Source organism: Drosophila persimilis, unplaced genomic scaffold (assembly GCF_003286085.1).
Source record: "Drosophila persimilis strain 14011-0111.01,24,50 unplaced genomic scaffold, DperRS2 tig00000002-arrow-pilon, whole genome shotgun sequence".
In the NCBI taxonomy this organism is placed as follows: domain Eukaryota; kingdom Metazoa; phylum Arthropoda; class Insecta; order Diptera; family Drosophilidae; genus Drosophila; species Drosophila persimilis.
Window position 1 is genome coordinate 16,279,059 of NW_020825289.1, and position 27,318 is coordinate 16,306,376.

A 27,318-nucleotide genomic window follows, 5' to 3' on the forward strand; every position below is an offset into this window, starting at 1 on the left:
AGAGCGGGAAAAACAGAAGCAGAACGAGTGAAACAATCAAATCAAATATTTATATGCGGGCGCCACGCACAGTGGCACACGGCCCAAAGAAAAGCTGTGGCTAAAACCAGGCATAAACTCGGCCAAAAACGTGGCCCAGTGGGGAAGGCGGGGTAGGCGGGGCAGGGAGGGCCAGGGGGTGTGTTTAAAGACAACTTTGAATGAGTTTTTCTTCTTCTGTGTGCTTCTGGTCGAAAGATTTCTCCACTGCAACTTTCGGGACGGGGAGGGGAACGAAGACGGGCTATAGAAACTTTCGTTTCGGACAAGGATAAAGACAGGACTTAACAGGCCCATAACAAAGCAGAAGAAACGAAACTTTTAGGGGGCCTACAGTAAAACACAAGAGAAAGCACAAAAGCAAAGATTATTTCCTATCAGAATACAAGAATCATCGACACGTGTGGGGGACTGGGGCGGGGGCAGGGGGGGAAATGTAACTGGGAAATCAATTTAGGCAACTTGAAAAGGCATCAAATGGAGGGCCAAAACAGGGGCTGCTGTGGCAACGTGCCTCACATATGGAAATCGCTGAGCAGCGAGGCGCCGCCAAAAACGGAATCGAATCAAATTGATTTGTTTCCTTACATTTTGGCTCTATTTGGTTTCCAAGGGGGCGCGGAAGGGCGGCAGGGAGGCGGCAGCAACACTTTTTACTGTAGCATACTTTTTGGGTGGCAGGAGGAGAGTCACTGCCTCCTCCGCTCTCTCTCTCTCTCTCTCTCTCTCACCCCTCCTCGGCGTAATGTAAGCTCCGGCCAAAGCTGCACTTAAACTTTTGATATCAATAACCAAGAGAGAACAAAAGGAAGAACTGCGATGCAATCCTTTGAAGAAAAACAACACAAGCAGCAGCGAAAGTGAGAAGCGAGGGACCAGAGAGAGAGAGAGAGAGAGAGAGAGAGAGAGAGAGGGGGGGGAAGTGTGAAATAGTAAGCGGGTGACAGATGGAAAGAGCAGGTCTACGAGAGAGAGCGAAAGTTGCCCAACAGATGGAAGTAAATCAGCGGCAGGAGACACGGAATCCACGACTGTCAAGAGTTACATTTTCCTGCATTTTCCTTTTTTTGTTTGGTTCCAAACTTTTTCATAAAAACTGCAAAAAAGCAGCAAAAAGAGAGGATGAGAGAGAAAGAGAAGAAAATCTAATGCAAAAAACTGTCATTTGGAGTTGGCGTCTTTCGTATTTATTTTCATGTCAGTTGCACGTGCCGGGCCGCTTCTCCTACTCCTCCGCCCAGCACACCCACCCACCCACCCACCCCCTCAACCACTTTCCCACTTTCTTTTTTCTGCTGGAAAAAGCATCATGATGATGAGCGACAGCATGAGAGACATCGGGACAAACGCTTTGAGACAGGTGCTGCCTCTGCCTCCCGGTGGGTGGGGGGTGGGGGGGGGATCAAATCACCAGAGAGAGGTTAGGCTTAGTGACTGTCCTCCACCTCCACCTCCACCTACACCCCCCACAACCCTCACCTTTGTCGTGTCATAAACGTTTGTCATCTCCGACTGACTCGTTAGCCAGATGATACTGTCCTTTTCTTCTTTGTCCTACAGTTCCTGCCACTCATGGTGTTATTTTACACAAGACAAGATTTAGGCACTTCCAGACAGAGAGAGAGAATGCTGCCTCACCTTTCTATAAATAGATCTTGCGGTGGATCCTCTTTCTAGCTGCACTGCTTTTTCCACAGCTTCATTAGTTTTTCTTGTGCTTCGTCTACTGCTTGATCTAAGCCTCCCAGTTCTTGTTCTTCGTCTACTGCTTGATCTAAGCCTCTCAGTTCTTGTTCTTCGTCTACTGCTTGATCTATGCTTCCCATTTATCACTGCTTATTTTTCAAAATGTTCCCAACACTGCTTTAGGTCGCGTTATGCCTGCTGCTTGTTGTTGAAGGACTGCTTGCTGCTTCGAGCTTCTTCGTACTGCTTCTTCAGTGGCATTTCTGCTTCAACAGATTTCTCTGGTTCTCCGGGTAGACTGGAATCCTAGCTGCCTGAATGAGGCCCCTCTGCCCGGTGATCCCGCGGGGCGAAGGGGTGTGTGTGTGTGGGGGAGGGGGGTGGTTTTAGTACGTATACCTCGACTAGAGCCAGGAATCGTGCATGACAATGGCACGAGCCATTAGTATCTCCCCCCAAAAGCGGATCCATAGTCCAAAATATAGTACTGTTCATCAAAATCGGTACAAGACACACACACACAGAGAGAGAGAGAGATGGAGAGAACTACAGCGATGAACAAGGACATGCCACTGGAGACATTTTGGCAAACTGTTTTCGCTTGATTGAATTGAATTCGAAACCAGGTCTGGCCTAAACTCTAACAGCAGCAACAAGAACAACGTTAACAACCGTTATGGCCAATGCCAAAGAGTGGCAAAGAGTGGAAGAATGATAAACGGGGAGGATAGGAAGTGGAGAAAGTGGAGGACAGAGCAAATGAAACGCCCCAACTGTCGCAAAATCAATAAAACTTTTGGTCCTCGAAAGCGACATACGACAGCCACAGGAAGGGAGGGAGAGAGGGAGGGGGAGATAGAGGGGGAGGGAGCGTTGGGGCAGAGGCAAGACCTCTGTAATTCCGATACAAGTCTCAGCGGGCACATTAGCAACATGTGTTGCCCTCCAGGCTGGAGTTTCGGAGGCGGACGAAGAGCAAGCAGTCCAAAAAGAGGCGGATAGGGGAGGCAGAGAGATAAGGGTGGGGCATGCGGAAGAAAGATGAGTAGTAACGCCAGAGGAAGGAGCCTGGGCAGGGAAATTTGTATCGGCGAATGTTTGTGGCCAACATAAAATAAATGGCCCAAAGGGCAGATGCAGGCAGAGGCAGTCAGAGCGGCCAGATGATAGACAGAAGACGACTCTGGTTGTGATTTATGTGGGAGGAAATTCTATAGCTTGGGAGTAACCCAACTAATTGGTTGTTGCCATGCCCTCAAGGACGGTGCAAGGAGGAGAGCAGGGACGGGCGGTAGGAGGCAAGCCCCGAAAGTTTGCTGGCAACCGCGAAAGAGAACAACTTTTCAGAATTCAAATGGAAAACCGAAATTGGGATTAGAGATTCGCAATTTGAGCCCAGAACAGGAAGAAGCGCGGTATTGCTGTCTAAATATTTAATGAGAAAATAGAAATCAAGAACTGAAGTTGCCTCCAGCGGTGGTATCCTTGCAACGACAAGGCGCACGAGTGGCGCGGCAGCAGCGCAAGACAGGCACATGTGCAGCAAGGCCAAACAAAGGGATTCAATAACCCAAGTAAAAGACGGAACAGAGAGATGCAGAGATGCAGAGATGCATTTTAGTCGGGTTTCAAATACTCGTACGAAGATTTCAATATTATTTCAAAAATGGACTTACCATTAAAAAATCGTCTTATTTGATATGCTGTTATTTTCAATTTGTGGTAAATATATATTTAAATAAAATATTTTCCTTAATAATGGTTTTACTCGCGGTGTAAATAGCATTTCTATTTTCTCCGAGTGTAATAATTCCCATTCCATTTCATTCCACTCCCTCTTCCTTACTCATCTTCAAACAATAAAACGGTATACCAAAGATGAGCGCACAGCGAAAGCAAGCAGTGGAAAGCAGAGCGCGGCATTCAAGCAGAAATTTATAGCTGTAAAACGAAGACGCGTACTCCTTCGAGTCTCGAGGCCCACGCACAAAGGGTATCGTGCGTTGTGGCAGTGTGGGTGTTCGTGCGGCACAAAGCACAAAGCGGAAGCAATAAAAAAACAAAAGAGAGAGAGAGAGAGAGAGAGAGAGAAAAAAGCTCAAGTGACTGCATGCCCCCTCTTTGCTCCTCTGCTGTGCGGCACCTGCCCCATCAGCGAAAAAGTCAAATGAAAATTAATCTAATAATAATAATAATACAGCACACAAAACCGCAAAAAAGTTTCGCATTACCAAAAAAAATAAAAGAATATTTATTTATTCCAGGGGCCCCTCACACACACACACACACACACACACAGAAAATTTAATTTTTTTTTTATTTGCAGTGATCCCACAGTACATCCGGCGGCGTGGCCCTCCCTTTCTCCCCTTTTTATCTGTCCCGCTGCGGTGCTCCATCCGATGCTCCATAGATATATCTATATCTAAGAATATTGCAAAATTCTGCAATTTTCAATCACCGAATCTTTGGTATCCAAAATTGTAGGTCATGTAGAGTGCTTTTGTATTTGGTTTTCTCGTATGGAGGATGCCACCTGAAATTGAAAACTTTTGACGAGGAAAATGCAACGAAAACAACGCGAAAAGTGGCAGAAAAACATTTTTCATCTGTCGAATGTTGAACATTTTTGTAATTTTTTGTTTTGTTTTTGTATAACCACAACAAAAGTGTTTACCCTTGACTGTAGGATGGCGAATCCCTCATGGAACTGGCATAAATATTAACAATGGCGGCGTGGGATTTTCGCAACTCCGCAGAGTGGAGGCTTACCTGCAAAAGAGTGAGAAAGAGAGAAGAAAAATTAACATTCGGATATACCATTGATGCACTATTCAATATTAAAGTAAACATTTCAGGGTATGAGAGGGGGTGGGTGAAGCCTTCGGCACCTCTTGAGACAACAGGCTTAACAGCGGATGGGGCGAGCGAGCGAGGGGCCGGACGAGCGGGCCGCGCGACTGCGGGGAGTACGGGAGAGGGCACGGGCAAGGCGTGCGAGAGAAACCGACCAGGAGCACAGGGACCGGATCTTCAGGGAGGCAGTCCAAAGGTGGACGAGGCTGTTGGACGAGACGCCGGAGCAGCGGCACACGCGGCTGGCCAAAAAGAGAGAGGCGAATCGCAGGCGCCAGAGAAGCAAAACGATAACTCCAACAGGCCCAGTAGCCCGGACTAGCCAGTCACCTCCTACCGCCATTGAGGAAGCTTGGAGTGGCGGGCACTACTGGGGTCATTCCGCAACAGTGCCGGCGGGGTAGAATGGGAAGAGCAGAGCCCCAACAACGAGGCGCAACGACAGGCCCAAAGCTTCGGGCAAGGACAGAGTTAAGGCCCAGTCCCAGTCCCAGTCCCAGTCCCAGTCCAGGCTGAAGATCAACAGATCTCTAAGACGGATGAGAGAGAGCCTCTCGACCAGACACCGCACAGCAAGGAGGACAAGTATGTACCTTCCATTTCCATTAGAGTAGTAGATGAGTAGCTATATTATACCCGTAATCGTATGGAAGGGTATTGAGGGTGTTTACTCGTAATTAATTCATTTCAAAGGCAAACACTACTCCCCCCAGCTCTGGACTCTGGACGACACTAATCAGCACACAATTTGAACAAGTTTTTCAAGAGACAAAGACACGGCATTGTTGCCAGAAAGTACTGGCAAGCTCTCAAGTGCTGAAAGGAGGCAAAGGGCAAAGGGCTCTACAGAATTTGCTCACTTTCCGAGAGAAGCCTCCTCCAAATCCGAATCCAAATCAAATATTTAGTTGATTTTCAATTGATTTATAAAATCCGTTGCCTTCGGGCCTGCATTTTGGTGCCTGATGGTGAAATTTATTTGCAATATTTATGATGCATTTGGCATTTTAATTAAACACTGTGGAACATTCGCCCAGCCCCCCCTCCACCACCCCCCACCCCCGGCACATGTTGCAGAATCATACAATAAAAAGCGTTATTTATTGCATAATTAATGTCATTGTTTGTTCGTCCCTGCCCCCTTTTTGTGCTTTGTTTTGCACCCCATTCTTGATATTGTTTTTTGGAAAATATATATATATTATTCTTTTGTTTGCTGTACACAAAGCATTCAAAATTAATGAGATCTTTGGTTGGGCATTCGAATGGTGCCAAATCCATATGTATGCTCTTTCAGACAGAGAAGAGGGGGAGACAGAGAGGTTGGGGGAGGAAGAGTAGGTGCCAGGGTACATGGAGGAGCACTTCATTAGGAAAGGAATGCGTATGCCCCTCAACATGAACTCCTCGAATGGCTCCTAGAGGGCAAGCCCAACATTCTTGTCTTCCGCCTGAATCTGGCATCAACTGGAAATTTCCCCACATTGAGGCGGGGGACGGGGGAGGATCGCCGACAGAGATATGGATGATGAATGTGCCTTTTGTTTCTTTTTTTGAGAGCTGATAAGAGTTCTATCATCTCTTGGCCTTCAACTCTCGAACAATCTCCCAAGAACCTTGGAGCTAGCCTAGCCTAACCAATACCAACACCGTCTCGGAATCTGTCATCTGTTGCATCTGTTCGAGAAAAAAGGCAGCGCTTTGCCTTAAACACAAGTTGGCAGCCCTTTTTTTTTTGTTGGGAAGCATCTAAGGCTGAAGCAACATCTTGAGGAATATATTCCTCTTTTAGTTTCTTCCTTTAAACCTCCCAAATACAGAGAATCTCTCGCCTGGATCCTGAATCCTGGAATGTCCGTGACAAAATTAATTAATTTCTTAGGCTGATTTCAATCTTGTTTTGGTTATTTAATGAAGAGGAATAATTATGTTGGCTTCTCAATATTATTATTATATCGAATTTGGGTTATAATCTCCTCAGATTCGTAGACTCTGGTTTGCCAAGTGAATTGTGGGGATTTTAAAGCCCATCAATACACAATCTGGGTAACCCAACCCCCTACAGCCACCTCGTTAATAGGTTATCAATTAGCAATAAATTGATACGAGCTGAGGGCCCGACCCAAGCATAACCTCCGACGCTCATGTAAGACAATGCCTGGTCATTGTGTGTGTGTATCCTGGGTTCCTCTCCGGGTGCCCCGTGCCCAGAGCGCCAACCCTTTCAAACTAATTGCTGGACAAAACAAACCATTCACAAAACGCTCGAGTGACAGCAGAAGCGCAAACATTGGAGAGGGGAGCATGGATATGGGAATACTTGGAGGCGAAGACGGCCGGAGACCCTTTCCTTTGGCCTTCCCTCCTCCGGGTCCCGTGTGGGTGTGTGTGTGTGTGTATGTTATCTAAGCTTATTTCCTCATTTACTCTTGGGGTTCCAGCCTCTCCTTCTCTGTCTCTGTCTCTGTCTCTGTCTCGCTCCCTCCCTCTCTTTCGCTGGCCCCTGCTTGCATTCGCCCTCACTGAATGCCACTGCTTGACTAACTGCAATTTTCTCTTCTTTTCATATTTCCTGGGCTAGGCAGAGCTAAGCTTTTTCAGGGCCACTAAGAGCCGCAGCGCATCGCAGGAGGGGGTGGGGCGATGGGACACATGGAACGGCAACAAGATCCCAGAGCATCGCAATTTAAACCAAAGAGCACTGCTTACAAGCAGCTTAAAGTCTAGGTCCAATCATTCTGCTTTGCTCTTTCACTGCCTCTCCTCTCCCCAATCCATTCCGTTCCATTCCATTCCTTCTTACTTACGAGTGGGGGAGGGGGAGGGGAATAAGAGTAGGTCCAATTAGCATACGCCATAAGTCAGTCGTGGATTGCAGCTATACCCAGAGAGGGAGAGAGGTAAAAAAAAGTTGATAGAGAGAGACAGAGAAAGCCACATTGTAAATTTCTTTGACGTCTGCAGAGTTTTTTCTGCCATCTATAGGTACTCTTTCCACTGCTTATCCACTGCTTGGCGTGTGTGGGTGGTACTCAAACACAATTAAAAGTGTTTACCCAACAAGAAAAACAAAGTGAATCGACTCTAAAGATACCCCCTAACCAAATGGGGGGAAGAACATAGGCAAATGCCATTTAAAGGGTAATCTTTTGGCCATCCCTGTCTGGCTTCGAGTACGGGGTACAATGAACGGATGGACCGATGGTCGGACAGCGAATAAATCGCCAGTAAACAGAGCAGCTGGTGTAAATTATCGGCGATTAATTGGGCGTGCAATTGAAATGTGTGCGTGTGTAAAAAGAGCATGGAAATGTCAGACAATAAAACAAATAACAAATAAAAAACCAAATGAGCGAATGAATACAATATTTAATCAAACAAAAAAATCAGAGGGCTCCTCCCCCTCCCTCTTTCCCTCCCCCATGTTCGTTCGGTAAATATCAAAATCAAATACTGAAAAACAAGCAAATATTTATGCACGCTTTTCTCTATATTTTTTTGCGCGGCATCAGCATTATTTGTGCGGTGGCTGCAACCAAATGTGGCATGAAATGCGTCTCCCAAATGGAATTAACAACATCAATGTCAGCGAGGGACAGAGAGGGAGAGAGAGAGAGAGAGAGAGAGAGAGAGAGAGAGAGAGAGAGAGCACATCTCTCCGGGTATTTGCATTGATTTTGTACCCAATGTGTTTTGCTTTGATTTTGTACCATCAATGGGTTAAGGTTTGAAGGTTAATTATGCAAAAACATTGGTAAACATTCAACAGACCCAAAAGTGCCTTTAAATGGGAAAATATGGATAGCAGCTGACCAGGCTTTCGGGCAGAAGGATCTAAAGAGATCTCTTGCTTGGGAGATGGCAATTATCACAAATTTATCGAAGCTTATCGACAGACTTATCGATTGGCTTTCGAGAATGTTTCCAAGAGTAACGGCACCGCACAAAGGGTTATCGGGGATGTATCGAATGTGGATAGATAGATTATCGAAAGATCTCTTGAAGATCAAAGAAACTCCCAGCTACACACCATCCTCCACATCATTAGTGACCCACCTTATAGATCAGAAAATATTCCGCCATTTTGCAGCATTTTTTGTTCAATTCAAACAAAACTGAAAACTAGAGCAAACATCTTCAAAGAACCCCCCGAGAGAGGGAGAAATCGAATTGAATTCAAAGTGGTTGCCCACTTGGTTTACAAAAGGGGCCGAAGAGGGGGTTGGGGGGGCATCAGGGAAATTCCAAAACTAATCAAAATCGAATTCAAATGTAGGTCAATTCTGCAATTTGTATTTTGTTTTATTATGCCGCAATATAGAATTCGATTGAATGGGATTTAACACCTGCCGCAGCCCCCTCCCCCGCCCCCGCCATCCATTGACTCCCTGGGAAAATACAGCGGCAAAGCATTGGATTTTCCGTTGGCACCTGACACGCCTGTTTATTTGCGGGGGTTTTCCGCCATTTTCCGCCTGTGCAAGGAATCGTAATTGAATCATTGGGGGCGGGTGGGGGGTGGGGCAAAAAAGGAAAAGGAAAAAGCGAAACAAGCGCTCAGTGGTAATGCGAGGCAGGTGCTTGACAATCGATTGCCGGCGGTGGAAAAACCCTCGACATGCCAGGCTTCGCACCTCCCCCCTCAAGCCCACAGAAGCAGTAATTAGATACATAGATACATTATTTATTTATACCATATTTATCCAACAAGTTGGTGGCAGTTTCTTAGTTCAACAAAATGCAAACATCAACAAAATCAATTTGTATCATCAATATTCATGATTGTGGACACCCTCCCCCTCCTCCTCCTCCTCCACCAACCACTAAATGAACGAATGTCCATGAATATGCAATAAATTTTGGAACAAGTGTGCACCCAGGAACAGCAGAAAGAGCCACAAGAGAAGAGAAGGGAAAGCGTGTCTTTGGCTGCCGAAATGCGGATACCCTGTAGGACAGATCGTTTCACAGGATATTAGACCAAATGAATCTGATAGATAGATAGATTCTTCATGGATTCTAGACACCCTGTAGGACAGACCGTTTCACAGGATATTAGACCAAATGAATCTGATAGATAGAATCTTCATAGATTCTAGATACCCTGTAGGGCAGATCGTTTCACAGGATATTTCACTAAATGAATCTGATAGATAGATAGATTCTTCATAGATTCTCGATGAAATCACGAAACCCTCTCTTAAAGGGTCTCGATATAGGGAATTTAATTGTGGGATTTGTGTAAAATGCACTCATCGCGCTCTCCCTATCTCTCTCTCTCTCGCTCACGCGCGACTACCTTCTGATTTCGTTGTGCCGTCTCGCTCCCTCCTCCAGAGATTGGAATCCACAGCGACAAGGAAGCAGTGATTGGGAATGGAATCCAACGAAGGCTGTGGAACCCGTAGATAGGGAACTGCTTGAGGATCCCCACTCGAGGCAACGCTGTATAAAAAGGAACAATCTAGATACTTTAAGGACAAAAGAAATACCTTCCTCGCCTGTAAATGTTTTGTAGAACCCAATTGGAACCCATTTGAGATACCATATCACCACACAGCAATCTCAATATTAAATACCCAAACTTTTTCCATTTCAAAGTTGAAATTTCTATTCATTTGAGTTTCAAAAACCCGCACACACACACATCCAATATGAACCCCTATTATTTCACTTAAAGTTTTTCGGTGGTGGTCCCCCAGCCCCCCACCCCCCTCTCATATTTTAAGGGACATTTTCTCATGGAAAAGCAACAGCATAATAAAGCTAAAACAAAGTCCCGCCGGCTGTCGATAGTGAAATGGGTCGGAGCGTAGGGTTGCCACGGGTTGCCACGGGTTGCCTGCCAGGGTGCCCACCAGCCAGTCCAGTCAGAAGTCAGAAGCCAGAAACCAGAAGCCAGAAGCCTGGCCCTGTTATCGCTGCCATTTGTGTGTTTGTGTGTGCAAAAGTTCTACGAACTCTTCGTCCCACTTCCTCTGCTGTCTCTCTCTCTCTCTCTCTGTTTCCCTCTTCCATGACTTTCTATGCCAACGACGTTTGCTGTCAAAAAATCTTCAATTAAACGCAAGCACAAAAGCTGTCGCAAAGGAAAAAAAAAAAGCGAGAGAAACGAGAGAAAAGGAAAGGCAGAAAAAAGTGCAGAAATGAGAACGTTCCGAGGGAAAGCACATGTCAGACGGGGGGAGGGGGGACAGAACTAGGGATTGCGGTGCATTCAACAGCCGGAGTGTAGGACTCCAAATGAGACCCTGTTGCAGGATCCCCCCCAGCAAGACAATGATGTCAGCAGCACAACGCTGGGCCAGAACCCCTTTCCGACCAGGCCAGAACCGAACAGACAGGGCCATCAGAAACACATGCTAGCGGTGGTGGAGGGGGGAGGGTGGAGGGGGGGCGTGGGGGCTGGCAGCGGATCTTTTATGGGAGATTCCATGGCAATCCTGTAATCCTTACGACCCATTCAAGAGCCACGGATAGCCATGGATACAGGGTATGCAGATGTGCCTATCCCCCCCCCCCCCCCTTATCCCCGCCCCCTGCTCAATGCAAAGTTTGTCCAACAAGGCGCACAGCTGATAAGCAGGGAATTAACTTCCATCTCCTTCCTTTCCTCCGGCATGACTTCTGGCATGTGGGACAGCTGTTGGTCCGCCAAATAGTCCCTCCCTCTGTCCCTTGATCCAGTTGAAGGTGGCCGGCGAGTGCCCGCTGCCCTCACAGGAGACTGCACCTCAAAAGGATGCCTTCCCTACGGGTTGGCTGGTTGGATGATGGAAAGCCTTTTGAAGTTCGTCTCCACTGAAACGGGGGGGCGGTGGGGGGGAAAGGAAAAACTTGCCGACTTTGAGGACAAAGTGGGAATGCGTTGGCGAAAAGGACAAAGGGGAATATGCAATAGCGAAACGATAAAGGGACATGCAATACCGAAAGGACAAAGGGGAATGTGTGCCAGCCAAAGAGGGGTAGGGAGGGGGTAGGAGAGGACACAACTTTATCATCAGTTTATTACAACAAAATTTGTTCTGTTCAAAGCCCCCCCCCCCCCCCCCCCCCCCACCCTGGACATCCATCTGCTGGCGCGCCTAAAACTATGCAGGGAAATATTCGAAAATTGAAATATTGCAGGGCACAGAGCAGAGGGGAGAGAGGGAGAGAGAGAGAGATAACTCGGCCAAAAGGAGGATGAAATGTCACAAAAAGCGACCTAAAAGTGGAATCCATTTGTTCCAACAAACAAAACAGGAGGGTGGGTGGGGGTGGCGATGCTGCATTCAGGACATGCAACACATGTAATGGAAAAACATGAATTCAACACTGCGTTGCATAACTATAAGTACGGGAAACAAATGCCATTTCGGGGAAATCTTAAAGGACGAAGTCCTGTAAATCGAAATATATATACACCTGGGAATAGCCTTACACTCGTGCAACGCACTGTACGGTCGGAATTACAATGCAAAAATGTTTTCCAGTTATTGGAGAATAGCCACCCCCCCTTAGCCCCCCCCCCCATATGAATAGATTTTAATTGAAACGAAGCACCCGAAAGCACCAATCGATTTATGGTCTATCAAGCAATTGACATTGAATTCCAAAAATAGAGAACATTTCATTGCAACACTCCACACACACACACACACACACACACACACGCACACACAGGCGAGAGCTTGTTACGGTACTTCCTGTCTGTCTGTGTGTGTGGGTGTGTGGGTGTGTGGAGGGGCTGCCTTGCATGCCAATCGACATATAAAAAGCACAAATAGCAAAAGACGAATGTTCGTGCATATAAGGAATTAGCAAAAGAGGCCCAGGGGACCAGGGGGCCCAGTACGTGGCCTACAACATGGCTGGATCGTTGACCGATGGGCGGTGGGCAGTGGGCGGTGGGCGGTGGGCGGTGGCCAGCGTTTGGGTTGGTTATTGCTGTTGGCAAATAAAAGTTAAGTAGGCAAGCACATGATTAAAAATGCACACACACCCACGACACTCACTCGTGGGAGGGAGAAAGGAGAAAAGAGAGGGGAGAGAGGCGAGCGGGGGGAGAGAGGCGAGCGGGTGGAGAGAGGCGAGCGGGGGGAGAGAGGCGAGAGAGGGGAGAGAGGCGAGCGGGGAGAGCTGAGAGAACGTCTCCCTGTGGTCATTAAACCCTTCTCAAAATGGAAACGAAAAACGAAAGAAAAACGAAACGAAATCGAACCCAAAACGAAACGAAATCGAGCCGGCAAAAGAAAACGAAAAAAGACAGAAAACAGATAAAGAGGGCAGCGAGCAGAAGGTGAACAAAGTGGATCGGGAGGGAGGGGGTGGGGGAACGAGCCAACTGAAGCCCACGGAATGCCAAGGAAAGAGGAGACACAACCCACCACCCCCCTCACACACCCAAAGAGAGAATCCCCCGCGCTAAGCTTCGGCTTATCGAAAATGGGTATTTACTTTAGTCTAGAAAAGTGTACTGTAAATTCTCTTGAACACCAGACGGCGCCCCGTCCCATAGGGGAGGGGGCGGGGCACATTCCATCAAAGGGATTTCTTGATTAGCACTCAATTCTCATGTGGCGGAGGGGAGAATGGGTCAAGGTTTCGGGGAGAGTCAGAGATCCCGCTGGAAGAACCTCAGATCCGACCAGTCCTCCAAAGAGATTTGATTCTCTGGCAAAACCTCCTCCTGCCACCTCCCACCTCCCACCTCCCTCCTCCTCCTCTGCCCTGCTGAACAAAGTAAATCTCGTTTCCCAATCAGACTTTAAATTGTTATTTCAGCCACTAAATTCGTATCTGTGTATATCTGGGGCACTTGGGCCTCTCCACTGATTGATTGATTACAGGAGAAGAAGCACTCTCTCTCCCCACTTCTCTCTCTCTCTCTCTCGCTCTCTTTCTCTCTGGCTGTGTGTTGGTTTTGCAGCTCCATCTCGGATCTCTTGGAGGTACATAATGTGTGTATACAAAATGTAGATTTATTACATGTTTAGCTTCATTTCTGGACGGGGGAGGAGGAGGAACCAGGAGGAGAGAAAATAACCTTAAATCCCATTTACTCCCACAACTAATTAAGTATTTAAATTTATGCAGGCCCCAAAAACAACAACAACAACAACAACAACAACAGTGAATGTTGTGTGTTCCTTTCCGTCAAAGTGCATAACAAATGGGGAATACATTTCCCTCTCTCTCTCTCTCTCGCTCTCCCTGCCTTTCTCTGACATACACTCCCGGTGTATGTTTGCATACTTTGCGGCTCTGGGCTTCTGGTGGGACACCCCCTCCCCCTCCCCTACCCCCCCCCCCCCCCCCCTCGCGGTGGGTAGGTAACACACGCCAAGGGCCAAGAGCGAGGGGAAGCCGATGAAAAATTTACATAAATTACAGCAGACTTGACCAAAAAATAAGGCACAAGCACACACACACAGCACACACCCTATAGCCCATACCGCATACCCTATACCCTATAATCAAATACACCCAGTCGACCTGCCCAACAGGATGATCTAAGAGCACCTCTACCCTAGAAACCTGAACAGATATTTGAACCCAATAATATCCCCCTCCAAATACTTCGATCTTAATAACACACATTTTAAAAAAAACTTTTTTTTTTTAAATCATCAAAATTTTTTTTTACTTTTGACTCTTATATAAGTTGCTCCAAATAGCAAACAACAATATGTATTATTACAAATAAAGCAATCAAAATTAAAAAAAAAAAATAATAATAAAAACTAAATAAAAAATTAAATATAAAAAAAATATATATATAAAAAAAAAATATATATAAAAAAATATATATATATAAAAAAAAATATATATATAAAAAAAAATATATATATAAAAAAAAAATATATATAAAAAAAATAAAAAAATTAAATATAAGAAAATATAAAATAAATAAAAAATAAAAATAAAATTTTAAAAAATTTAAAATAGAAAAAAAAACAAATCAATTTTTATTTTAAACTTCCAATATTTCTTTTAAATTTCAAAGTTTAGAAATTTCATAATTTTATAGCCATTTTGCAAGTTTTCAATACCATAGCTACTATCTAACGATTGCTTCTAGTGCTTCTAGGATATACCTAGTCTTTAGATATGGTCTTTATAGAAAGTATTGATAAATCTTTTTCCTTCAATTTCAATTTCCTTCCTTAAATTTCAAAAAAAAAAGCTGTTCCAGGGTATCAATGGAAGGGTGGTTAAGAAAACCCCCCATTTTTATGACAGAAAAGCTCCCTCTAGCATCTGCCACATGTGTGTTGTGGCATGCAACATGTGTGTGGATGGGTTGATTAATTTTTCGAAATTTCAAATCAAATTAAGCTCAAGTGGGCGTCTGCTAGCCTGATGATCCTAGTCCTCCTGTTCCCGGCCCTCCATGTGGCAGGCTGTTGAAACGGAAGCCAAGAAGCAAATACAGATTGTTGCAACAACAAAATGAGAGAGAGAGAGAGAGAGAGAGAGAGGGGGGAGGGAAAAAAGCAGCAGTCAACAGTCATTGGCCCATGGGTAATTTGAAATGCAAACATTTTGCTCCTCGGCATTGGACAACGACTTCCTTTTTGGCCTGGTCGGTAGTCCGTTCGTTGCACAGCTGCTGTGGCTGTGGCAGCCGGGAAGCGCAGGGCAAGCCAAGTGAGAATTGTTCTTGGAGTGGCGGAAAAGCCAGAGAAAAAGAGAGAGCGAGAGAGAGAGAGGGGGCGCAGAGATGTAATGAAAATGTATATACAATACATGTATATACACGTGTACATAGGGACTATCAGCGACAACAAAGCGTGGAAACGTGGAAAATTGAAAAATGTGAAAAGGCAGCACCAACTCCCCCCCTCCCCACCGACCCGCCCATCCCGTGGCACTGCCGCAGAAAAGAAAATTGTGCGAGACCATGGCCAAAAGCAAACAACATTTGAAAAATATTACGAGTATTTGCATATGAAACAGCAGGGACGGCGGCGGCAGGCAGTCGTTGGGGGGTCGTTGGGGGGCTCGTTGGCAGACAGACGGGGGCATGGGGCAGAGGACACACTGTACCCGCTGGCGCTCTGCAAAGGCAGGGACCAAGCAGGACCAGGGAGGACCAAGAAGAGTGTGCCGTTCCCGCTCAGAGCTCATCGTGTGGCAAAAAGTAAATCCAAACCAAACGCCAGGGACTCCCACTCCCTGCTCCTCCCCCCTTCCCCTCCCCCTAGCAGAAATTCAAAGAAAAACGGAAAAATGGCAAGGGAAAAAATCTTGCTTCCATTTCAGGCGTAAATGAAAATGTTAATTCGCTTAAAGCGCGTGCCACGAATCAGACCTTTAGATATATACAAAAAATATAATAACATTTTCTAACCAGAGAGGGAGAGAGACGGGGAGGGAGAGAAGTAGAGACCAATAGAGAGATACATATAAAGAGAGGAGAACTATTGTTTGCAGTAAAAATTTGATCGATCGAAATTCAATGCTAAATACGCAATAAACCGCAGTGGAACAGTGGCACAATGGAACAGTGGTACAGTGGAACAGTGGAAGAGTAGAACATTGGCATAGTGGAACAGTGGCATAGTGGAACAGTGGCAAAGTGGCACAATTGAACAGTGGCACAGTGGTATAGTGGAACAGATGCACACTAGAACAGTGGAACAGGTTGGATTATAACCCAAAAAAAGTATAGAAAATTCCAAGATCTAAGGACTAAGATAGCCTATCCCAAAAATTCGAGAACTTCAAGACCTTTATGAATTTCATTTTGTGTCCTTTTCTTTGTAATATTATTAACTTGCGCTCCGATTTATTGAAGAATTTTTGTATATTTTGAAGCGGTATTCGGCACCCTTTCGATAAGAAGAGAAATTACCCAAAAAAGTGGACTGCCGCCCGTCAGAGCAGGACCTGAAAACGATAGACAGTCGAGGCTCATCGCTGACAGAGCGATGGAACAAAAGAATTGCGAGAAGAACAAAGCAAATGAAGATCAAAGCAGCGACTGCAAAAACACACAAATCCCTGAACCAGAGCTTGGGTGTTCCGTTCCGTTCCGTTCCGTTCCCTTCCAGTCTAATATTCCTCGATGTTCTCTCGATGGTGGGCCGTTGGAAGTAGGAACTTTCCCAACGCCGCTTTCAGCAAATCTTTATGGTACTTCAGTTCCCGAAAGCATTTAAAACTCCGCATTCAGTTTCCAGAACTGTTTTCATTTCAATAATTATCACAGCATTTCCGAATTCCCCGAACCACAACCGATCTGCTCTTTCGCTCTCTCGGAGATTTCTCAGGCCTGGCTTTGAGTCACATATTTATAAATTTATGCAGATATCTCGGATCTATCGCTCGAGTCGCTGAATGTGTAATGAATCTGCCCCAAAGAGATTGCCGCTATCTCTCTCTTTCTCTCTCTCTCTCTGAGTCAGCAATCGGAAATGCGAGACCACAAAAGCGGAAAAAAAAAGAAACTACGTGACAGACTCTCCGATTGGAAGGGTTGGGGGCTGCAGAGGCAGCAAATGTGATTAAACTTAAAATTTAAATATGACAAATAAGCATAATTTAATGCATCATTGTTGCTGCCGCTGCCACTGCCTGGTTATCAACAATTAAAGCGTCAAAAACAAACACAAAAATCATGAATAATGCAAACACACTATATTTTTCAATCGTTTGACTAAAATATTAATGCGACGACCGCAATTCCATGACATAATGCAAAATATTTCAAAAAATATTGCACGACTGTGAATATTATACAAAAATTGTAATATATTTACGCAATAATATGGAATTTTCAATTGGAATATTCATTAAGTGCCGTGTGTTTATTCGAAGGAATTATTCCATAAATTAGGGAACTTTGTATAATTGGGATTTTTATTTGTTTTTAATTGGATGAAAAAATAACTATGACGGGAATCCATCGAATTGAATCCATTCGATCCATATTCATCTATTAAAATTTGTATTAAATAATACCTTTCAATACCGGAGTTTCTGGGATTGTACTTTTATTTAAATAGAATACCTCTCAGATTCTCGCATATACCATGCCATATCCATGCCATATACCAGACCATATCTGTGGTCTCAACCCAAGTTGAACCCTCCGCGACCTCCCGAAACTTGAGTCGTGTCAATAAACTGTGTGAAAAAGGCCAAGAATCAAAAGGAGTCAAGGGGATACGAGCTGGAAACAGCAGCTGTCATGCAATGAGAGTTGAAGAGTTGGAGAGAGCAGACGAGGCAGCTACAATCTGTTGCAGCAACTCCAAACTTTTGCAATCTCTCTCTCGTTTGGTTTTTTTTTTTTTTTTGCCTGTGGGGGGGAATGGTTTAATAAGTATTTAGTTTCCCAAAAAGGGCAACAGCATCCAAGAATCCATGCAGCCGTTGCAGAATTTCAGAAGGAAGGATAAAACTGCCAAGGAATGCCCTTGGAATAGCTCTATTTATCGGGATGCAAGGGAACCTTAAATACTCTTCGAAAACGGATGTTTACAAAGACATACAGTGCTTCGAGTTTGAAGATACATACAGAATACACAGAACCTTTCTCGAAGCTCGGGGTAAATCCCCGTTTCTAGGGCTCGTCTCGTCTCGTCTCGTCTCTCTGCCTCAAATCTACTTATAATAAACTTATAGAAATGACCTCATTTATTCAATGCCCTCACATTTTATTTCGTTTGTTTGTTGTTTTTGCAATGCTTTTCAGCGGTAATCAGTCCAGCGCCAGTCCATCACGGACTCCTCCCGGACGACCTTTCCCGGGGATTATCGCTCTCCACGACGATGAAATTTATTCTTTGTTCTTTGCACATATTCATTAATTTTTACAGCCAATTTCCTTATCAAAGACAAAAATAAGCAAATGGCAAAAAAAACAAAAAAAAAAACCTCCCGATGAGTGGGCGTGCCATTAATAGGAAGGGGATTAGCCATTTTAAGGCGATTATAGTCTATGTCTCGCTCCGAAAATATACACAAAATATATACCTTTAACTTATCAGAACAATTCATAAAGTTCCCAAAATAATAAACATTTTTATAACCGAAAAAACTAAAACTAAAATTCAACGATTCGTTGCATGGAGAAAACATGAGAGAGAAATATGTATATTCGTGAAATATTTTCCGATCAGAGTATACACTATATGTACACTAGTAAACAAATCTGCATTTCTGTGTGGGTATATGTATACATACATATATGTATGTATGTACGCCCCATTCTGTGGCAGCATCTGCGTGGGCCTTGTGGGCAATACGAACGTGTGGGCGTTCCAAAACACACAACAAGGCTGTAAAAATTGTTCCACAAACAATGCGAGCAAACCAAAAACCAAAACCAAACAACAAAAGCAGCAGCCATTAAACACACGACTAGCCTATACTCTCACTTATGTTCTGTAGCTTGCGAGGTCTCAGTGGGAGACCATTTTTGGGATTATAAAGGAGTACTCATCGAATACCCATGGCCTCCTCTTCGGACAAGTCAAACGACTGCATTTTGTAGGGTATAATATCAAAATGCAACGATTCCCATTCCAATGTTTGAAAAAGAAGAAGAGAAAACTCGCACAAGGGGTGGACGGGGGGGGGGGGGGGGGGGGGGGGGGGGCGGCGGAGAGAGAGGAAAGCCAACTGGAAATGAGCAGTAAACAGTAGGAATGTGTAAAAGTTTATTGAAAAGCCATCGACAACATCAAACAAAGCAACAACAGATGGAGGGGTGGGGGAGACAAAAAGAGGAAGAGCAAAAGCCAGAGAATCAAACGAAAAAACGCATAATTATGAAAGTATGCAGAGAGCGTGGGTTAACACAAAGCGTGAGCGAGAGGGAACGACGAGTCGTTGCGTGGGTGATACCCGTTAACTCTTTTTCAAACAATTTTTATTCTTCCTGGCTTACATTTTCCATGTTAATGGTATGCAAACACAAAACGAAAACCAAAAAGAGATGAAGAAAAACGCAAAGCGAAAAGTCAAAACTGGAGAAAAAACAGAAGCAACAGCAAAAACCAACAAAATAACGACAGGAAATACGCGCCATATACGAGCTAGAGAGAGACGGAAGGAAAGAAGACCGACAGAGGGACAGAGAATATTTTTCGCGCGATTTGCGTCAATGGGAAAAACAAAAAGGGAGCCAGGAACTGGAAAAGTCAGAGGCAAGTGGATATCATCATATTCATGGTGAATTTTTTGCAATTAAAACAAGGGGAGAAGAGGGATATAATAAACACAGTGCGAGGTAAACAAATCAACTGTAAATTCGCCAAGAATAAGAGAGCACGCCGCCACATGACCCCACACACATGCCAAAGAGAGACAGCAACAAGAACATGACGAATCGGCAACTAAATCACCATCAGAATGGTACACAAAAATGGAAGGAGGGGGGAAGGGGAGGCAAAGAGAGCGACGACACAGAAAATGAAAACAAAATTGTAAAAAGCCAACAACAAAAACACGCACACGCACATTACAGCGGAAGAAGATAGAGGAGGTGCGGAAGAGGAGACCGCAAAAAATGAAACATGGACTAACGTGTATTAATATAAGCATGAGGCATTACCGGAGAGTAAAGGGCGAGGGGAACGTCCGAACAAGAGAGGGTGGTTAGCCTCACCTTTTGTAAATACACCTTGCACGAGACCAAGTCGAAACAAACATATGAAACGGCAGAAGCAGACGAGCAACAGCAGAGCGACAATGAAATGCGGCAACAACGCATGAATATTGACATTGCGTTACCCTTCTCTCCAACAGCAGCAGCAGCAGCAGCAGAGGCAGCGTCAAACGGGGGCGGACGCAGGCGGTTCAATCTGCTTGCTGTTGTTGTTTGTCTGTCTTCAGTCGCGCCGTCGCGACGACGCTGCCGGCCTATGCATACATGAGGACAGCGCTGTTTGTGTGTGCAGCGCACACACACACACACAACTGCCGCCTCAGCAGAAACTGAAATTTCAAAGCAGCAGCAGATACAGATACAGAGGCATACGGGCGGCTCAAGACGAGGTCGCCGCCGAACAGTGTTAACACTGGCGAGCATGTTGAGAGTTTAAGGCGGAGTTCGACTTTGGCTTTAACAGGTCCAACTAGAAATTATAGGGGTATAGTAGTTCAGCCATCAATTACCACCTAATTCCCCACATATCCGATTAGATAGCGCACGTTTCATTTATTTTGCTGCACAGTGTACAAGTTCGAAGTTTGCTGTCTCTCCGTTTTCTGCCTCTACTTCTTCTTCGAAGTTGCTGCTGCCTACCCACATACACACACACACACACATACACTCTCCCATTTTTATGCTTGGGCTTGCATGTTCTCCTTCGTTACGTTCCGTTCATTTACAATTTACACCGCGCTCTTTCGCTCTACTATTTGCTTGCTCTCTTCTACTGCTGTTAGTGCTCTGTCTGGCGCAAATGTTTTTGCTTTCGATTCATTTGTGGCAAACCTTTAATTATTGTTGAATGAGATTTGGTTTTTTTACTTCTAGGACGATCAAAATTGACTAATTGCGTTTATTTTTCATGTTCTATTGGAAGTACACGTGTCACAGGCAGTGATCTCTCTCCCGATCGCTGCTTGCTGTAGTTGACAATGACGCAGATTACTTTTGCGGCCGGACGGGATCTTGTCAATTGAACTTGCATTGATTACAGCTAGAAAGAGAGAGCGCATCCAAATGGCAAATTATATGCCATTATCCGTACTGCAGCTGCATGTGTGTGTTCCTAAGTCTGTGTAAGCGAAACGACATCACTGATAACTTCTTGACATCGGGCTCGGGTCTGTCGCCAAGTCTCTCTCCTTCTTCCCCTCGCAGTGACTAAGTCAAAAGAACTACATAGCGAGATGGGGGGCGGGGTGTGCGGAAGAGCGTAAGCAAAGTGCATGCACACGGCACTGAAACAGCGACAGCAACAACAACTGTTGTAAAGCAAAGTGCAAAGTAAATGAAAAGAGAGACACACAAAGGCGAGAGGGACGAGCCACCGCCGACGCCACACGTGAATAATAATTGAAAAAGCAGCGAGTGCAAGTGAATAAGATAGATGGTAATTATGTGCTCTACACAATGTAAGTTAATGGGAAGGTGAGGCAGTGTCAAGAAGAACGGAGCCTCTGAGTGGCATCCAAACGAGACACAGCAGAGTAGCTTCACCTTCATATTAATTACCATTGAACGGGCCGTCTTACCCCTGCATTAATATGCCTCTCGGCTAAACACATGTCTGAGATGAGATACCTGCCAAGGGGTGAAAGGTTGGGAGCGAGAAAACTGGAATACAGCGTTATGATATAGGGAAAGAATTCCAATTAAAATGATTATATGTCTAGGAAATATGTATTTCCCAATAGAAAAATGGCAAATAAATATTAAAGATCGCAGCAAATGGGAAAGCATTTAAATCTATTTTTTTCTTTTTCTTCCACCACAAGCGTGTTTAGGTAGCGCCTTGCCGATCCGACAGGAAAATCCTTATCGCTGTCTGCCGCCAATGGAATGATATTCCAAGAAATTTAACAAAATAAACAGAAACAGCATGTGGCATGTGACAGAAGAATGGAATAGAGAATGGTATGGATAGACAGGTCAGAAGAAGAGTCGAAGGAAGAGTAGGAGTAGGAGTGAGTGAAGCAAAGCCAAAGGAGAGAGCATATAGATTTTGACACCTTTTCAGGTGTGAATGAGACGAAGAGCTGTCCTACTGTAACTGTTCTTCCATCTCTCTCTCGCTTAGCTGCTAGACATGCCAATAATGCTAATGAACGTAAAATGCGTAAATGAGAGAGCGGAAGAGCGGGGGAGCAATCACAGACATTAAACTGCTCCCTCCTCTCTCTCACTCTCTCTCTCGCTCTCGCTCTCATATAAGCACACACTGTCACTCCATCTCCTGGGCCACTCATCAATGTTCAGAGCACGTTCTCTGAATGTTTTTGGCGACGCAGGCAAACAGGAGGAGAAGTACATGCAGAGGACGATGAAGAATAGCACGAGGAGTGGTAGGAAAAGGAGCACATGTTGATGGAGAAGCAGAATAGCCATAACCACAAAAAAGCAATGAGGGAGAGGGAGAGAGAAAGAGCAAATGCCAATTTTGGCAAAAACAAGTGACAAACAGGACAAAAGATGGACGGAATGGCAAAAACAAGATTACTTCGAGCCCCCCCTCCGATTTCATCCACATCACAGAAAGGGGGGGGAGGGTGGAAAGGCCATCGCCATATTCATTCTAGAGAGTGTAGTAGTCATGTGTGTGTGTGTAGAAATTTTTCGGTCCAATAAGTCACACACCAACAACAAAATGAAAAGGCAGCCAGCCAGCAAACAAACAAACAAACAGAGAGGGAGAGAGAAACAGCATTCGAAATTGGCAACTGCCGGATACTTTTGTTGGCCAACTACTTGACTGGTTGACGTTGGCAACGCCGGCCATCGATACCAAAGATCATCATCATCGTGACCAGAACCAGACCAAAACCAGGCCCAAACTAGAGGCAGAACCAGCCAAAGGCTAGAGATGGTAGCAGACATCCACAGTCGCTTAAGCCATGAGAAAGTACTCATACTCCTCCTTTCTTGTCTCTATTTAATCGCTAAAATACAGATTAAGCTATGACTATGACATATACAACTCACTCTCTCTCTCTCTCTCTCTCACTGTAACACAAAAGTTCTGATGCTGCAATTAAAACTCCCTCCCGATGCACAGCACTCATCTGTCATCACTAAATGGGAGAACGGACTGGAGCCAAACGCCCATCAAAATGAGTTGGACTCGATGACCAATTTCAGATTTGCAGCCTTATTTGAACAGACAAGACCGACCACATCCCCATCCCCAGACTGAAGAGCGGCAGCCTTGTCTATGCCTCAATACAAATGAAAGGCTGTGCGTCTGTGTGTCCATGCATTTTCTACACATATTTATGCGTTCGCAATGCAGACGTTTTTAATGTCTTCTCTTTGGAAACAACAAAAACAAAAAAAAAGAAGAGCTGACCGAATGAACCGTCAGTTACCCTCTCAGGTCCGTATATCTGTTGGTTTTTATATGCTATGGTAATCCAATCTTAACGGTTCCTGGCTATAACGCTAATATATTTGAGAAATACTTTATTCTCGGCATTGCCAAGCCTTGAGTCAAAACCATGATACCGTCTCGAATAACAGGGTATAGTATAACAAGAGCAGACTGGAGCCAGAGCTCCACTTCATTATCTGCGTCATCGCTTGGCAGCCTCAAATTGCATCGAGTGCAATGCCTGCGAGACTTCATTGTTGCATCTATTGATTAAGTTCTTGCCGCACTCCCCTCAGTGCTGCCACTCTCTCTCTCGCTCTGACCAATTTTGCATAAGTTTCCTGTGAGAGACACAGAGAGAGTTAAAACCGCAAAAACCACCTAAGTGAAAAGGAAAGAAAGCAGTGGCTGATATGGGGGGAGGGGCAGATTCTCAAGGTGCGTAATGTGGGTGAAGGATAAACAGAATTAGAAGGAAGGAAGTGCACATCCGAAATTTATCCACAGGGGTTGAGACTTACCTGATCTACGGCATGGGTGGCGGCCACTAGAAGGCTCATCAGCAGTGCTGAGAGCATCAGGCATTTACCGTTGCAACGCAGCGAGTACGTCGCCGTCAGCGTGCTGGTCCTCTGCCTTGGCATCATTCTTCTCTCAGAGGTGTCGTGGGCGTCGGCGTCAACGTCGACGTCGCTGTCTTCAGATGATGGGAGCAGCGGCTGGAGAGATCTTCCAGTTTCTGTTTATTGATATGTGGAGGGGCGGGCGTCACTACACACACAAATATCACCACTATACACTATGAATATTACTCCGATTCACGATCTTGTTACGATCTTTAATAAACTGGTTTTACACTGCAAAATACACACATTTTAGAAGGCGCAATTGACCAAGAGAGCAACACTCGAGGATCGATTGATTAGATTATCAATCAAATTCCGCGAACGACACAGAGAGAGAGGAAGTGCGCGAGCGGCTAAAATCAAAGCACGCGTTGTGGGAAGAACAGGGCAGGGAAGTAAACAAAGCAAAGGGAGAGACGACCAGAAAGAGAGCGCTATAAACGTTTTCCGTCTGTGTCTCTCCTTGGGTGTTTGTTACAGTCGGTGGGTTGGTTTGGTGGTTGTGGTGGTGGATTTTGGCCAAAGAATTAAATTAAACATAAGCAATTAATACACCACACAAGAAATCTTTACTATTTCTCCGGAAATCGAAACTCTCAACCAACCATTCATTAGAATGAAACACTCTCTTTCTTGAGAAGCGCTCTTAACTTGATTTTTCATGGCGGCTAGCCGCCCACCACTACATCCACACTACACCATCCACAAAACCAGACACACAGCGCACACGGGCGCGCTCTCCTCTCTCTGTCACGTCACCCCCTCTCGCTCTGGCACAGGCTAACTACAGGCACGGCGGCTTCTTTATGTGCCTCTTCCTCTTCGCGTTGTTTGGCTTTGGTTATATTTTATTTATTTGATTGGTATATTTTTGGCTGACCGTTTTTAATTAAATATATTGCACAGAACACGCCGGGCGCATTTCCACAGATTCTCCACGCAAAATTACAACGCGTTTCGGCTATAAATTGTTCCAAAAATTTCTTTACACTCGTTGGATGGGGGGAAAAACACACACAGAGAGAATGCGCAATCACCGACCGACGACATACAGTAATTTTTTTCGAGTCCGTTTTACGCGTTCGTTTGGTAGGCAACGGAAATGTTTGAATGTGTGTGAATCACACATGCACACTGTACGCTGTACATGTGATCGCATGGTAAATCTATATTAGGTAGGGACAATTTGGCGAATGGCTGTAGTTTGATTTACCCAAAATTTCGGCAATGCTACAAGTATACTTATGTTCTTGTGTAATCCTGTTCTTGTTAGTTCTAATGCAACCAGATTATGATTAATTAGGTTCCATAAGTGGTGGCTCATGAGAAAAACAACTCGGGCAGTACCTATATAGGTACTATACCTTGCGACTGGCCGATGAGTTCGAAAATTCGAACATGCTGTCTTATTTTCGTTGCTTGATTTCAAATACTTTTTGCGTTTTTGCTGGTTTTAAAACCATGTTTGCTTGCCATAAAGCCGTGAAAATGGTCGATATTCCATTTCAAGATATTATTTTCAAGATATACCGTAAATATACTGACGAATTATTTGTAATCATAACTGTATCATTGAATCTACACATCTGCTACATATTAACTACATTTTTATGTAATTACCGAAAGCGACATCTGAAGGGGAAATGTGTTAGTTTCAAACATTTATTCCCGGTTTCTTTCATATAAGCCCCCTCGAAACGGCAACTGGCGTCTGGTGCGATGGAAAAACGTGTGGAATGGGGCATGTTCTCGCGTCGGTCCGATGCGGAGGCTCATCTCATCGAGATCACCCGCGTGGATGGCAGCCGTCGTGCTTTGTGGAAGGGGGGTGGAGAAGCCGCGTTCCCTCGTCCTCGAGACGCGTCGCGGGTGCATTACTTGAACAGAGTCGCCTCGGACTCCATAAGCCGCGCCACGATGGACGAATCCGAGCTGCAACCATAACCGGGAGCTCACATTCAAAAAAGTTCGATTTGGCGCGCACCACTCGGTATATTTTTCAAGTGAGACCGTATATACTGTAGAAACTGGTTTTCGCCGCGCTCCTATGTGGTGTTTTTTAGTGCTAAATGGTATTTTTGTCATCTATTAATTTAATTTTCAATTTTATATAAAAATCCAATAAATGCAAGTATTTCGAATAGGCCAATCATGTATAGAATTGATTCATCAATCGTGTAAAATTGAGTGGGCATGGCTAAATGTTCCATATAGATAGTATTATTCAACGGAACAAAGAATATGAGGAATTGGTCGTTTTTTGAATCGAATTTGAATTCGCCGCAATTCGCCGCAATTCGCCGCAGTTCGCCCCAGTTCGCTTTAGCAACAATGAGTCTCGTTCCATACACAATGTTGCGCATTCCATACACACTGTTGCAGCAACATTTACTTGAAAACCGTTTTTTGGTCAAAATAAAATACATTAAGGTAATTAAAAGAAGCAATCTTGTAGAAAATGCATTTATCTATGGGATAAAGCTAAGTGGGCATCTATAGCTTGAAATATAGGCAATACCCGATTCGCCGCAGTTTCGCTATTGCAACAATGAGTCTCATTCCATACACAAACATGTTGCTAATTCCATGCACACATACCCTGGGGGAAATGGATGATATAGAATTCAGAAAATGTTTGTCATCCCAGGCTCCGTAGGTATCAGGATCGAGATAAATATATACAAGATACTAATAATACAGATGAATATAAAATTAACGAAATAGGGTATAAAAATGCCTAGACACGCATCATGTCTTCAAATACCAGCAACATTGCGACTCTTTTTTTGTTGAACTATTTTGTTTAAACCTTGTTTTAGTCAAAATGCAATAAAAGCAAGTACTAAAAACTAACCAATTGTGTATAAAATTTATTCATCAATGGGCTAAAATTATGTGGGCACGGCTAAATGTTCTATATAGCTAGTAATATTCAACGGAAGAAAGAAAACGAGGAATATGTAAAAAGAACTTCAATTCGTCAGTATATTTACGGTATATTTTGGTATATGTCTGAGGGTCGGACGGTATATTTTATCGATAAGTCTTGTTTTTAAGGGTCGGGCACACTGGGGGTTTTCGTTAAAAATTAGCCAAAAAAA

General features: G+C 44.6%; 1 protein-coding gene across 5 annotated transcripts in view; it reads right to left on the bottom strand.

Annotated features, from left to right (window-relative positions):
* Nucleotides 1-25,287, bottom strand: part of LOC6593211 (syndecan) — a 93,358-nt gene extending 68,071 nt beyond the window's left edge. For 2 of the 5 annotated variants that reach the window (XM_026986842.1, XM_026986838.1), the window contains exons 1-2: nt 25,098-25,282; nt 24,113-24,448 (exon numbers count right to left, since the gene is read on the bottom strand). In XM_026986842.1, the coding sequence (XP_026842643.1) occupies nt 24,113-24,238 (126 nt within the window). In that variant the 5' untranslated portion in view covers nt 24,239-24,448; nt 25,098-25,282. Of the gene's footprint in view, nt 1-24,112; nt 24,449-25,097 lie in introns of all 5 variants that reach the window. The other 3 variants (XM_026986840.1, XM_026986841.1, XM_026986839.1) reach the window with 3 other exon arrangements.
* Nucleotides 25,288-27,318: the final 2,031 nt, after the last annotated feature.